Genomic DNA, 13,175 nt, shown 5'->3' with positions numbered 1-13,175 from the left:
GCTCCGCTTAAAGGAGACAGGTAGCTTGGTGGTGGGATGCAGGCAGACCCTGGGCCCCTCTCGGCTCTGTGTCTCAGTATCTGCCCAGGAGAATCTGCTGGTCGCCCACGCTGACACCCGGGACCAAGTGCTGGGGGTGGCTCTGGGGGTTCAGGCGGCCTCGCTCACCCCACTGGTCCAGGCGGGGTGTCTGCAGCCCCCACCCTGCACCGCTGGTTTCTGTGCCCCTTGCTGAGCTCGCTGCCCTCCAGGAAAACGCAAGCACCTTGAGGGCCTGGCTGGGATCTACTCCCGAGACTCCCCTGTCCCTCTCGTCACCTTGCAGACTGCGAGTCCTCGAACGCGGGTGACTCCTGAGCCTTCAGGGCGTGTGCCCAGCACGGTGCAGGAGTGGGCCGTGGGGAGAGGGGTCTGGACTCCCAGGTCACGCGTGCTCTTTTGCTGGAGTGGTGTCAGCACGGGGGCCAGCAGGCTGCGGGCTTCCCGGGCACTGTCCCCACCCACAGGGCTGGGAGGGGGGTGCCCCCAGCCTGCCCTCTGCAGCCCCCAGGGACCATCCCAGCGACTCCGACACCTGCCTCATCTCCTCCCCATTTCCAAATCTCACTCCCAGCAAGAGAGAGAGAAGAGGCCAGGAGAGAGGAGGAGGCAGGCGGAGGGAGGAGACAGGCGGGCCCAGCGGAGGGGAGGGCTCGCCCTCTGGCAGGCAACGTGACCCGCCAACCCCCCCAGGAGGCTCCAGGCCCGCCGCCTGCTCTAATAAACTCGAAACTCCAGTGACTTAAGTGAAGATTTCAGATTAACATTTAAATTAATGCCGGACTAGAAATCTGGAGACCCAGGTCGCTGATGTGACTGTGTTAACTTGTTCTGTGACCTGGGGCGAAAATGTGAAATGATCTGTTCTGCTCGAGCCACCCCTTCCCTGCACAGCGTCGGGACGCAGGCCTGGACGACCTCACGCCCTCCAGGGCTGTCCGGGAAGCCTGGCCTTCTGCGTGGGTGCGGCTTACCTCTTCCCCAAGCTGCTCTGCTTGACCGGTGAGTGTGGTCTCTGGAGGCTGGAACTCCAGGCCGCTGGTGCCACAGAAGAGAAGGCAGGGCCAGGGGCGTGGGGACCACAGCAACCCCGCCATCAACTCTTTCCTCTCCCCACCTGCCCCGGCGCTTTCCAGACTAGGCCCGAGCTGAAAGGAGCAGGACATTAACAGGACCAATTGCCCAGGGGTAGGCACAGCGGCCAGGTTCACCCCATGGGCTCCCCAGAGCCTGGGGCACCCTAGACCTGCCAGATCCTGGAACATCCTGGAACCCGAGTCTGCAGACACAGAGCAGAGAGCCGTGCAGGCCTGGGGTCCCAGGAGGGCTGCCAGGTCCAGCTGGGGAGGGGTGTTTGGTCTGCTGAGTGGATGTGGATGCTAGGTGGCTTCTAGGTTATCCACTCCTCTGATGAAGAGAGAGCTAAGTGAGGCAGAGTGGGCGAAGCAGGCACCCCAGGGCAGGCTCAGAAGCCCCGGGCTGTGAACAGGGACTCCGCTGCCCTCCAAGCGGGCAGCTGTATGAGGAAGGGCTGGGGGCATTGCTGGAGCACGGAGGCCCCCAGTCCCCCGGGCCCTGCTCTGTGGGGCTCCTCAGGCTGGCCTGCTGCGGCCCTCTTGGTGGGGGGACCCATATCGCCCCCTGGAAGCCACCTCCTGGCCCCACGGCCACACCAGCCACTGCCCCTTCGCACTGACCGTTCCCTTCCCTGCGGCCGAGAGACTGGTTCCCACTCCCTTCCCCCTCCTGGGAGCAAGGAGTGAAGGGGGTCGGGAGCCTCGAGGACACCCTTCCTCACACCTGTCCGTCCCCAGGGACCCTGAGCCGTCCTCAGCCGCAACGGGCACCTGTGCTTTCTTCCTGAGAGGCCTCCTGGCCAAGGTGCTGGGCCAGCCGCCAGCTGCAAGGCCGGGGGTGTGTGGTCCCCACCCCCGCCGGTGGGCTCGGCGGGTCAGGGACCCCCTGGAGACTCTTTTTTGGGACTGTAATGGACCCAGAAGGGCAGCACTGAGGCCCCTCACAAAGGAAGGAAGTTGCCGTCCAGGGGGCCAGGGGAGCTGCCCTGAGCGCCCAGGGCGCTGGTCCAGGGCCACAGGAGGGCATCACGGGGCCAGGGGCCTTCAGGAAGTGCTGGGATGCCAGTTACAGGGCCCCGGAAGCTGGGAAGGAGACATGCGGCTGCAGGCTGGGCTTGGAGGAGCAGGCCGTGCCAGGCTCTCCAGGCTTTGGGCATCCACCCGCTGCCCTTCCAGCTCCTGCTGGCTCCATGTACCAACGAGCTGTTCTCAGAGGCCTGGGGATGGAGAAAGAGGGGGTGCTGCTCAGGAGGCCGGCACCTCCATAGTAGGTAATCCTAACGATCAAGGACGGCTCCCACTGCCCGAGGGTCACCGGGTCTGCAGCTGGGCCGGGTGACCCATGGCCTGCCTGCGCACCCCCGCAGACGTGCTGGGCGGCCTGCGGAGAGGGACTGGGGAATGTCGTCCAGTCTCTGTAAGCCTCACCGTGACACAGGGTCACTCTCCAGGCTCCGAGGAGTGTCGAAAGCGTGGCTCACGGCCCAGCACGGGGCAGGCAGGACGTGTCTGTAGCGTCGGTGTTGGTGAGACTGTGGTTGGTTCTTGCTGCCATTGAACCGGGCTGAGCCCACGCCATCCCACTCAGGTGTTACGACCGGGTTGTCGTTCAGTCGCTCAGTCGGGCCCCACTCTTTGTGACCCCATGGATGGCAGCACACAAGGCTTCCCTGTCCTTCACCATCTCCCAAAGTTTGCTCAAACTCAAGTCCATTGAGTCGGTGATGCTAACCAGGAAACAGTGCTAAAACCAGGGTTGGTCATGCTGGTGTTCAAATTTGGGAATTTAAAGGTTATGCTGTTCGCCCCCGAAATGCAGTGCTCAAAACAGACAGAAAATGTGCGCGCGCCTCGTTTAACACCAGGCGAGGGGCTGTGAGCAGCCCAGGCTTTGCTGGGCTCCTGCAACATCCATGTCAGAATGGGGGCAAAGACAGCAAGTTCAGAACCAGAGTCCTGTTGAGCAAACGAGGCTGATGTTGGAGGCATCATCACTTCGTTTACTTTTTCTCAGTGAGAATTCTCAGCTGGGCAGCCCTGCCTGAGAAGAGGAGCAGAATCAGCTCTAGAGCCGGGTAGAAAGGTCAGTTTCAGAGGTTCCCTGAGATTTTAAATTCAGCCAAAGCATGTCTTTGGGAGCAGGGCCCCGTTTCGGACAAAATGTTTCCCTTTGCTGAGGCTCCAAGGGTGTAATGACTGTGACCCAGTGGGGCTTAGGGAACTCTGAAGGACTCGGAGCGGAGGTCTCTCTATTCTTTAAAAAAAAAAAGTGTGTTTTACATGAAAACGTAAAACGTATGTGGTTTACGAAAAACACAGGGGGCAAAAGGACAAGCAAAGGGAGCCTCAGTCTGGCTGTCTGAAAACTCTGCGCGTCTCAGCCTGTGCAGAGGCAACCAGAGGACAGGAGCTCGTCCCAGCCCCGGGGACCGTGGGCTCGCATCTCTGCAGCTGGACTGAGGCTCGGGGTGGGGGGCCCTTCCAGGAGTAACACGCGCTCCTTGCCTTGTTTAGCATGCAGGGCCCTGATGGACGAAGTGGAGCACGACGTCACCAAGGCTCGGCAGGAGAAGACCAAGGTGGGCTCCTTCCGAATAAATCCTGATGGGACGCAGGAGAGGAGAAAGGTAGCGGAAAAGAAATTATGTCCCCGTGTATAATTGCGGGTGCGGGCAATTACCAGCCATTTATCCAAACAGCAGTTGGTCTTAATCTTCTAACCTTTCTCTTGTTCAGGGTATCAGCTCTAAATTGCTTCTGAGTCCTGGGGGACCCAAAGTAATCTTTAAGCTTGAAATTGAAGTCTCTCTCCCAGCACCTAAATTTTGTGTCTTGTCAAGTCGGAAGGCGTTTCGGCACTATTGTGCATCAGGATAAAAATAGCGCTTGCACGGTTCTTGGGCGAGGCCTGCAGGGGACCCAGAGTGGCTGCCGGGGCTGCCTAGGGACCTCAGAGGCTGAGCGCCTCCCCCGGCTCCCCACCCCTGCCGCCAAGATCCGCAGAGGATTCTCCTGGGGGTAAGGATGCGAGACCCGTCTCTGAGACAGACTCAGTCACTTGTCTGAGTGGAAAGATGGATATGCTTCCTTCATGGAGCCCACCTGGGAGGGCCCCCACCCCGGCCCGCCCTGCCCCACCCCGCCCCGCCCTGAGTGTCTGATGGCAGGGGTCTGAGGATCCAGGAGGGAGGGGCTAGGTGGGCCCAGGGCAAACCTGGGCTCCTGTCTTCTCCCCCCACCCAGCGCTCAGGTGGTAAGTGCTCGGAAGAGTAAGCGATTTCATAGTCATCCTAAGCAAAACAAGGGCTTCCCTGGTGGCTTAGCTGGTAAAGAATCTGCCTGCAATGCAGGCGACCTAGGTTCAATCCCTGGGTCGGGAAGATCCCCTGGAGGAGGGCGTGGGAACCCAGCTCAGTATTCTTGCCCGTGGACAGGGGAGCCTGGTGGGCTACGGTTCACGGGGTCGCAAAGAGTCGGACATGACAGAGCGACTAACACACACAAGTGAAACAAGTCTGGAAAAGGTGTTGCACAATGTCACCCAACGCGCTCAGGGCTGAACGGAAGCTGGGTTTGGATTTCCTGATGGTTTGGTGCAGGACTTGAACAAATGACCGAGTTGGGCCGTTGGCTTTTTCCACCTCTTTCTGGAGCACTTGCCCATCAGAGAGCATGAGAGTGGGCTGGTCAAGGCCCAGCAGGGCACTCTGAAGGTTGTCTTTAAGAGACATGTTGGGTCAGGAGCCACCCCAAGAAGGGCAGGGCCTTCCTTCCCGCATCAACCCTTCTCCCATAATTTCACCAAGTAATTCACCAGAATTATTGGATAATTCTGATAACTCAGGTGCTTCCCCAGGAAGGACCATGATGACTTGCATTACCGTGCACCCACGGCAGCTCCATTCAGGCCGATTCCCTGTGACAAGGTGGCCCCGGCGGTCACAGTGCCTGCAGGGGCAGAGCAGCCCTGGCCCCTCCCACCGTCCAGCAGGGCAGGGAAGGTGTGTGTGCAGAGGCCAGTTCGGCCTCTAAAGTAAAGGGAGGGTCACTACGGCAAGAGGTTAGACTGTGGGCTACAGGACCCGTTGCTGGTGCATCTGGGCCAGGACAGAGGAAGGAGTCTTTCTCTCAAGAGCGACCCAGGGGACCTGGAAGGTCCCGGAGGAGGTGGCGGGGTGGGGATCTTGGGGAGCTGGCAGCTGTTGATCGAGAACCCCGCCATGCCAGCCTTTCAGTGACTTCCTGTCCTGACAGCGACCTGCAGAATAAACCTGCTTTCTGATGAGAACACGCAAAGCAGCTCAGCGGTGTCCCAGGGTCCCGCAGGACAGTGGGCCCTGCTCCCTACAAGCTCTCCCACTGCATCCCTGGGGGTTTTCCCTGGGGTCCGTGCGGAGTGCCCCGAGCTCCCACGTGGACTCACCTCCAGCAGCAACAGGCCTGCTCGCCCCACTTGGTTCTGCTCTGAAACGATCCACTTGAAACCACATTTTCAAAGTCGCCACAAACTGTCTGCTGAGCCCTGAGAGCCGCCATTCTGCCGCGTCCATCCCTCGGGTCAGGGTGAGCTCAGAGTCCCGGCAACTGCGAGCCCGGCTGTCCTGGGGCATGTTCAGTGGTCGTGGGGAGAGGTCCCCCTCAACTCCGGCCCTTGGCGTTGGAGCCGGACGCTCTGGGCCGGCATGGGGAGGCTCCACGGTGCCTGGAGAAGCTGGGTCTCCAGCCACGTGTCCTGGAACCATGCGGCTTTGGGGTCAGGGCTGGAGGTCAGTCTCCCGGCCTCTGGCCAACACAAGTCTGGTGACCGCGGTGGCGTCTACGCTTCACAGAACCCAGCGGCCTTCCCTCCCACCCACTCAGGAAACGCTCCTCGGCTTCAAAGCCCCATGGCCATTTTCTTGGCCAGCCGGACTTGAAACGCAGGGGCCTTGTGCAGCATGAAGTCAGGGCTTCACCCGCTGCCTTGGATGTGGGCCTGCCGGCAGGGATGGTGTACAGGTCCTTCTGCTGCAAGCAAGCAGTGTATGCTCAGCTTGGTGTTTGAGAAGCACACATGCGCGCGCACGCGCGCGCGCACACACACACACACACACACACAAGAAGCGCCCGGCAGGACTTGGCCTGTGCTCCGGCTGGGAGAGGCCTAGACTCAAGGTGCGTCCCAACATGCCGGCCAAAGGCAGCGAGACCCCCCCGCCTGCCCTATCCTGCTTTCTCGTTTCCTTTTTCGGTCCTGTTTCTCCAAGGATGCGGGGAAGCACTGACCGGCATGCTGCGCCCTCCAAGCTGAGGGTCTGGGTGTGGCGGGGGGTGGAGAGACAGGCCTTCCTTGGAGGGAGGGGAGGGCCCTGCTGAGAGGCCCGAGCTGGCCTTTCCAGCGTGGTGTGGACGATTCACGCCCAAAGCGGCTGGTGTCCGTGCAGGCTGCTCGCCTGTGTGCAGCCCGGAGCTGGGGAGGGTGGCGTGGCGGCAGGGACGTGGACAGCTGCTCTGGGCTAGGTTGCGCTTGGTGAGTGGGCTGCAGCCGGCCCTGCCCAGCGTGCTCCATCCCCCGTGAAGTTGGGCTCGGAAGATGAGGCGCAGGCGGGGGCAGGCCCCGAGGGGCCATGTGTCCCCAGACGGCAGCTCCTGATGCCCCATCGCTGCCGTAGCCCGAGGGACAGGGTGCCCTGTGTGCCTCCCTGCAACCTTTTCTCCACCCTCCACGCTCCGCAGGGGCAGCACTGGGGCCTGTGCAGAAATCCACCCGCCCTGTCTGTTCCCTGACTCCTTCCGTGGGCATCCCGGCTGGGAAGCCACAGCCTCTGGTCCAGGAGCCGGGGGAGCCCGGGAGACGCCCTCAGGGAGCTCCAGAGCCTGTCCTCAGGCCACACCTGCTACAGGAGGCAGGCCCGGCTCTGCAGGGTTAGGACCTGCCAGGCCCCGCCACCGGCCGGCTTCACCCTGCTTTGGCTCAGCCAAGCAGCCTCGGGTGCCCCGTCGCCCTGGGCTAGCCTGGCCTTGAGCCCTCCGCCCCTCTTTCCTCTCTCAGCTCCGTACACACCTGTGCAGGGTGGCCTGCTTGGGAGGCTGCTCACGGGACCACAGGCACCAGGACACGCCCCCCGCGGCCACCTGTAGGATGCTGGGAGATGGGGACGTCCGGAGGGCTGGCCCTAGGAGGATGGGGTGGGATTCGGGTGGGGTCAGGTCAGGGTTGAAGTCAGGTTTGGGGTTGCGGTTGGAGGTCAGGGTTGGGGTGGGAGGTCGGGGTTGGGGTTGGAGGTCGGGGTTGGGGTGAGAGTCGGCGTTGGGGTGAGAAGTCGGGGTTGGGGTGGGAGGTTGGCATTGGTGTGGGAGGTCGGGGTTGGGGTAGGAGGTCAGGGTTGGGGGTGGGAGGTCGGGGTTGGGGTGAGAGGTCAAGGGATGGGAGATTGGGGTTGGGGTGGGAGGTCAGGGTTGGGGTGGGAGGTCGGAGATGGGGTGAGAGGTCAAGGGATGGGAGATCGGGGTTGGGGTGGGAGGTCGGGGTTGGGGTGACAGGTCAAGGGGTGGGAGATCAGGGTTGGAGTGGGAGGTTGGGGTTGGGGTGTGACGTCAGGGTTGGGGTGGGGGAGTTGTGGCAGATGTGGCTTCTCCCGTATCCCCAGGGGTTCCCACTGACTCCGGGAGCCCTGCTCTCTCCTAGAGTTTTCTCCAATGAGCAGAAAGGGCCAGACCGGGGGTGGGGCAGCACAGGGAAGGGGGTCCAGTACTCCCGGGTGCGAAACCCCTCAGGAGCGCTCCCCCAGCTCTGGCCCATCCCCAGTGGGCTCGGGCCCCAGCCGCCCCCAGAAGATCCACCTTTACCTTCTGCCCCCACTTCTGCAGGCACTGCCCCCTCCCCGCCCGTGTTTGGAGAAGGGAGGGGAGGGGGTAATGAGCCTCCAGTGAAACACAGACCCAGAGAGTTACTGTGAGGCCCTCTCAGGCAAAGTGCCCCTCTGGTCCCCCCTGCCCAGGAGGGCCACTAGGCCCCCATCAACTCCCCACCCGGCGTAGTGGGCCGGGAGACCCTTGGGGAGAGGCCCCATTTTCTCTGAGTGGTAACCAAGCCAAGGCCTGAGACGGGTGCTTCACAGACTCAGTGGACAGGGGAGCTTGGGGCTCCCGCCTGGTTCCGGGCCCCAGACCCGGGCAGGCCTGAAGGGAGGGGCGCACAGTGCTGAGGTGAAGAGAAGTCTCATTTGCTTGAACTGACCCCATCCTCATGGCGGCACGGAGGCCTGTTTCCCAGCGAGATGAGAGGGTGAGTGTTGGACAGTCACAGGCCGCCTGGGGGGCAGAGGGGAACTCAGTCCCGTAGTGATGGTCAGACTGCAGGGCCCCCCAGCCAGCGGGCCATCAGTCAGCGTCCAGGGGTGAAACGGCGTGGAAGCATGTACATGAAGTGTCAGAGTGCATCTTGACGACGGAAACTATTGTCTCCTGACGCTTTATGTAATGAGTTGCATCTGAAAAAGTGGGTCATGGCCCAAACATTGAGAGCCACGGCAGCAGATGGCCCTTCTCAGCATGGGACAGCAGTCTAAAGATATTTCATTCGGGAGGACTATTCGTACCCAAACAATGCCACAGGAGTTGCTATTCCCCAAGCGGAAACCAACAGAACCTCTCCTCCAGGGGTTAATGGCAGAAAGCAGGCTGGGTGTTGGTGGTCTGCGCAGTTGGTGGACCCAGGAACCAAGGCTCCCTGGGCGTCATGGGTGTCTCCCCAGCCCACGGGGGCCCTGGCGGCCTGGCTCCTGGTTCCCTGGCTCCCGGCTCCCAGTCGCTGTAGCTCAGAGGTTATGCTCTGGACCCAGGCCACCCTGAGCCAGGACGCCTGGTGTGTGTTGAGCCCATGCTGGGTGTGGTGGAGAGAAGTTCTCAGAGTTCAGAGGGGAGCAGCGTGAGCACTGCATGTGACAGCAGTGAGAGACAGATCTGGCCTTCATCCCCACTCCCGGCATCAGAGCTTGATGGTGTGACCACTGCTCGTTTCAAAAAGGCGGCCCTGGGAAGCTCTCACTGTCTAACAATGGGCCAGCCGGCTAAAGCAGCATCTCCTGCCCTACACAGGAGACAGTCTGTGTGCCGGTGGCTCTGGGGGTGAGTTCAGAGGCCCAGCGACCCCAGGGATGACTGAGCCCCTTTCTGTCTTTCCTGTCTGCCGATCTTGGCAGAAAGAGAGCTCGTCCTGGTGGGCGGATTCTCCCCGTGGTCCCCGATGAGCCACCCGTCTCCTGGTGTCACGTGTAGACAACATTCAGAACAGAAAAATGGAAAAGTGTTGCCTTACGCTCCTTTTCAACAAGTGGGGAATTTGTCCAAAAGACCCCGACACCCCAGCCCCCAGACACTCCGGATGGTATCTTACGGTCAGGATACCACAAGGGAGTGTGCCCGCCCCGGGAGTCCCCGTGAGGTGAGGCCCGCCCGGGGGTGGGGGCTCCTGCCTGAGCAGAGGAGGGGCGACAGGGGCGGGTCTGTCAGCCTGAGGGTTGGGGGGTGGTGGTCTTGTGGCAGGTGGCCACCCGGCGGTCCACACTTCCGCCCTGTGCTGTGAGCGTGAGGGCCCAGAAGACAGTGCGGAGACCCTAGTGCGACGATGGGACTGAAGCGGGATGGGGGACAGTCCTGAGCTCTCTCTCGAATTTTCCTGCAAGCAATAGAAAGAGATGGTGTGCGGATGGGTGCAGGGCCGGAAGCCTCACCGGCAAGCGGGAGTCGGGGGACCACCCCTGACGTTTTATGGACGTCGTCAGCCCATGGTTGTGTGTGTGTTCAGCGGCTCAGTCATGTCCGACTCTTTGTGACCCCATGGACTGCAGCACGCCAGGCTTCCCTGTCCTTCACCATCTCCCAGAGCTTTGCTCAAACCCACGTCCATTGAGTCAGTGATGCCATCCAACCATCTCATCCTCTGTCGTCCCCTTCTCCTCCTGCCCTCAATCTTCCCCAGCTTCAGGGTCTTTTCCAATGTGTCAGCTCTTCGCATCCGGTGGCCAAAATATTGGAGCTTCAGCATCAGTCCTTGTAATGAATAATCAGGTGTTGCCTAACACCTTAATCGATATATTACTTTGACAATTGTAGATAAAATTAAGTTCACATGAACCTGTGAATCAGCATGTAAAAAATCAGAAAGGTGTAGTGCAGTTTTTAAGTACAAAAAGGAAGTGACTACTCAGTGTATACAGACACTCCCCATGAGTGAGCATCTGGTCTTGGAGGATGGGGACACAGGATATATGCCTCAATGGTGGTGGGGTCATCCTGGCATTGCCATGAGGCTTTGGTTTTTTTTTGGCTCATCTTTCTAATGTTTTCCCATCGTGGACAGATTATTACTGTGTAATTAAATTAAGTTTGGGTTGTTTGTTTTTTTTTTTCCGAGAAATCAAAAGAATTCCATGTCATTTCAGGAATTCCAATTCTCAAAAGTAGCCTTTCTCTCAGTGAGGTGGCAGGCACACATGGCTATCTGCTACACAGAACACATGCCAGAAGCAGGCAGGTGGCCACCGCCTGGTCCATGCGGCCTCTGCCCCCGGTTCCTGGTGGCCCCCCGGGTCAGCGGCGGGGGCCACCTTCCATCCCCGCCCTTGGGAGGTTTGGGCAGTCCCGGGAAGGCAGCGCTGGAGTCAGGGGGCTGTTGTCTCTGTTGCTGATTCTTCTCTCTGTGAGCCGCGGGGGCCCCGGACCCTGTCTCTGAGACGAGCGGATCTCCTACCTCAGACATCCAGAGGACGCGCGCAGAATCCGTGTGTTCCATCCTCAGCAGCCTGGCTGCTCTCCTTCTAGGCCCCCTTTTCCTTCTCTCCCAGAGAAGAGTGAGAAGGAGCGGCCTTTTCGGCTTTCAGGCCTGTGCGCTTGGGGCTCTCTGCCCCTCCGTCGTTCGCTTGGTTGGCGGCTCTGACTGTGTGTCGTCTTCTCTTTTCTCTCTCCTTTTCTTTCTTTTCTTTAAACAAGTTACATTTGAACTTGTTTCTATGAAGAATCCTTTTTAAAAAAATCTATTTATTTATTTTCAGCTGTGCCGGGTCTTCGTTGCTGCACGCGGGCTTTCTCTAGTTGCAGCCAGCAGGGGCTACCCTCCGCTGGGGGCGCACAGACTTCTCACGGCGGCCCCTTCTCTTTGCAGAGCACAGGCTCCAGGCACATGGGCTTCAGTAGCTGTGGCTCGCAGGCTTTAGTTGCCCCGTGGCATCTGAATTGGCAGGTGGATTCTAACCCACTGAACTGCCAGAGAAGTTCCTCTTTCATTTTTTTAAAAAGAGAAACCCTCTGGCTGTTGTTCTGATTTGTTGATACAGTGCCTCGGGCATCTTTCCTGTGTGAGTCCAGGGAAGGCTTCCACGACGAGAGCTGCCCCCCTGCCCACCGGCGCAGGAGGGCGGGGGAGGCCGCTGCCGTGGTCATCCGGGGACCAAGTCCTCGGGGTCCCGTGCATGGTCCGAGGGAGGGCGTGGACTTCAGGGCAGGAGGCTCTTGGGGAAGGTCCGGGGGGCAGATTGAGAGTGGAACGTCTCCCTTCTGCCCGGAAGGCTGGGGGGCAGATTGAGAATGGAGCGTCTCCCTTCTGCCCGGACGCCCTGGCTCGGGCTCTGGCACCCATGCGCTCCTGGTTGATTGCCAGGGAGCTGCGCCCAGGTGACCGCAGGAGGTTCCGCCCTGTGGCTGCTGGGGACAGGCTGTGCCGCGGTGGTCACCAGGCATCTACGGCGTCACCCAAGTGAGGGCTCCTAAACCGATGACCTGCAGCCCCAGCGCAGAGCAGCTTGAAGCCCATCTCCCCTGCACTGGGGCTACTCGCCTACCTGGGGTTTGTCGAAGCCCAGCCTCGCTCCACAGACACTGAGGTCCCGGGAGGCCCCAGACGGACGCCACTGCAGGCCTGAGACTGGCAGGGTCCCATTTTACACGTGACCCGGTCTCAGCGCCTCTAACTGGGTGAGGCCGGCCAGCTCAGGTCTGCAGACGGTCCTTGCACCCATCACGTCTCAGTCAGGGGTCTGCCGAGTGTAAGAATCTCTGCGGTGATTTTAAACAGAGAGAAATTGAATCCAGGGTTTCAGGGTTTAGATGCTGCCACGCAGCCACCAGAAGGAGGGTTGGGGACCGAGGCTGGGTGGCCAGAAGGTTCAGGAAGGTTGGCGCCGAGCGGGCGCAGCTGTGGCTGCTCCAGCCTTGGGGCCAGGACCCTGGGGCGAGGGCGGGAGTTTGGATTCCTCAGCCCTGTGTCAGCGGAGGGTGCTGCCTGACCAGCTCGCCGCCCCCTGCCCAGCTGGTGGACGTCTGGGCCCTGCAGGACTGTCAGTTTCTTTCTCCCCCGGGGCTGACAGGCTGACGGCCCCTGCACTCTGCAGACTCCACGCCAGCCTCCCGCCCCTGCCAGACGGCCCCGAGCTATCTGAGTCGCCCTGGGCCTATCCCCGGGGCAGCGTTGCCACTGGCCGGACCACCAGGTTGGAACTGCCCTCGGTGGCCAAACCCTCTTCCTCCTCAGACTCAGCCGCCCCCCGAGAGGCCAGGGAGCAAATGCAAACCTGGGGGGCAGGAGCAAGTGTATGCAGGTGTGTGTGATGTGCGTGTGCACAGACGTGTGAGCATGTGTGCACGCATGTGTGCGTACTGCATGTGCACGGGTGTGAGCGTACACACACACACACACACACACACACACACGAATCCGCGAGGGCGCAGTTGCCCGTCTCAGAGCAGAGAGGGAGACTGGGTCACCCGAGTGTGGTGGGGGCGGTGGGAGGTACCAGGGTGGGCAGGCCTGGCTGGGACCCACTCAGAGAGGGACCCTGGGGGCCCCGAGCACCGCAAAGACACAGCTCTGCCCACGAACCTCGAGCCCTCGGCCGGGTGCTCAGTGCTCTTCCGGGCAGGGCCACCAGGGGGCCCTTTCCCCCAGGGCTTCCTGTCCAGCTGGCTCCTCAACAAGGGTTAACCTTCCCCCAGCCCCAAACCACGGGGATTAAACTTCCACAGCGTCCCCAGGGCATGCAGGGTAGAGGGGTGACGCAAAATTAAAAGGGAAGGAGATTATTT

General features: G+C 60.9%; 1 protein-coding gene across 2 annotated transcripts in view; it reads left to right on the top strand.

Moving 5' to 3' along the window:
* Positions 1–676: 676 nt before the first annotated feature.
* Positions 677–13,175, top strand: part of CNPY1 (canopy FGF signaling regulator 1) — a 45,065-nt gene continuing 32,566 nt past the window's right edge. Inside the window, exons 1-2 of one of the 2 annotated variants that reach the window (XM_070788468.1) lie at positions 677–1,041; positions 3,630–3,742. In XM_070788468.1, coding sequence (XP_070644569.1) covers positions 3,644–3,742 — 99 coding nt within the window. In that variant the 5' untranslated portion in view covers positions 677–1,041; positions 3,630–3,643. The remainder of the gene's footprint in view (positions 1,042–3,629; positions 3,743–13,175) is intronic. The other variant, XM_070788469.1, reaches the window with a different exon arrangement.

The sequence above is a fragment of the Bos indicus genome, chromosome 4 (genome assembly GCF_029378745.1).
Source record: "Bos indicus isolate NIAB-ARS_2022 breed Sahiwal x Tharparkar chromosome 4, NIAB-ARS_B.indTharparkar_mat_pri_1.0, whole genome shotgun sequence".
In the NCBI taxonomy this organism is placed as follows: Eukaryota; Metazoa; Chordata; class Mammalia; order Artiodactyla; family Bovidae; genus Bos; species Bos indicus.
This window is presented reverse-complemented; position numbering and strand designations above follow the sequence as displayed.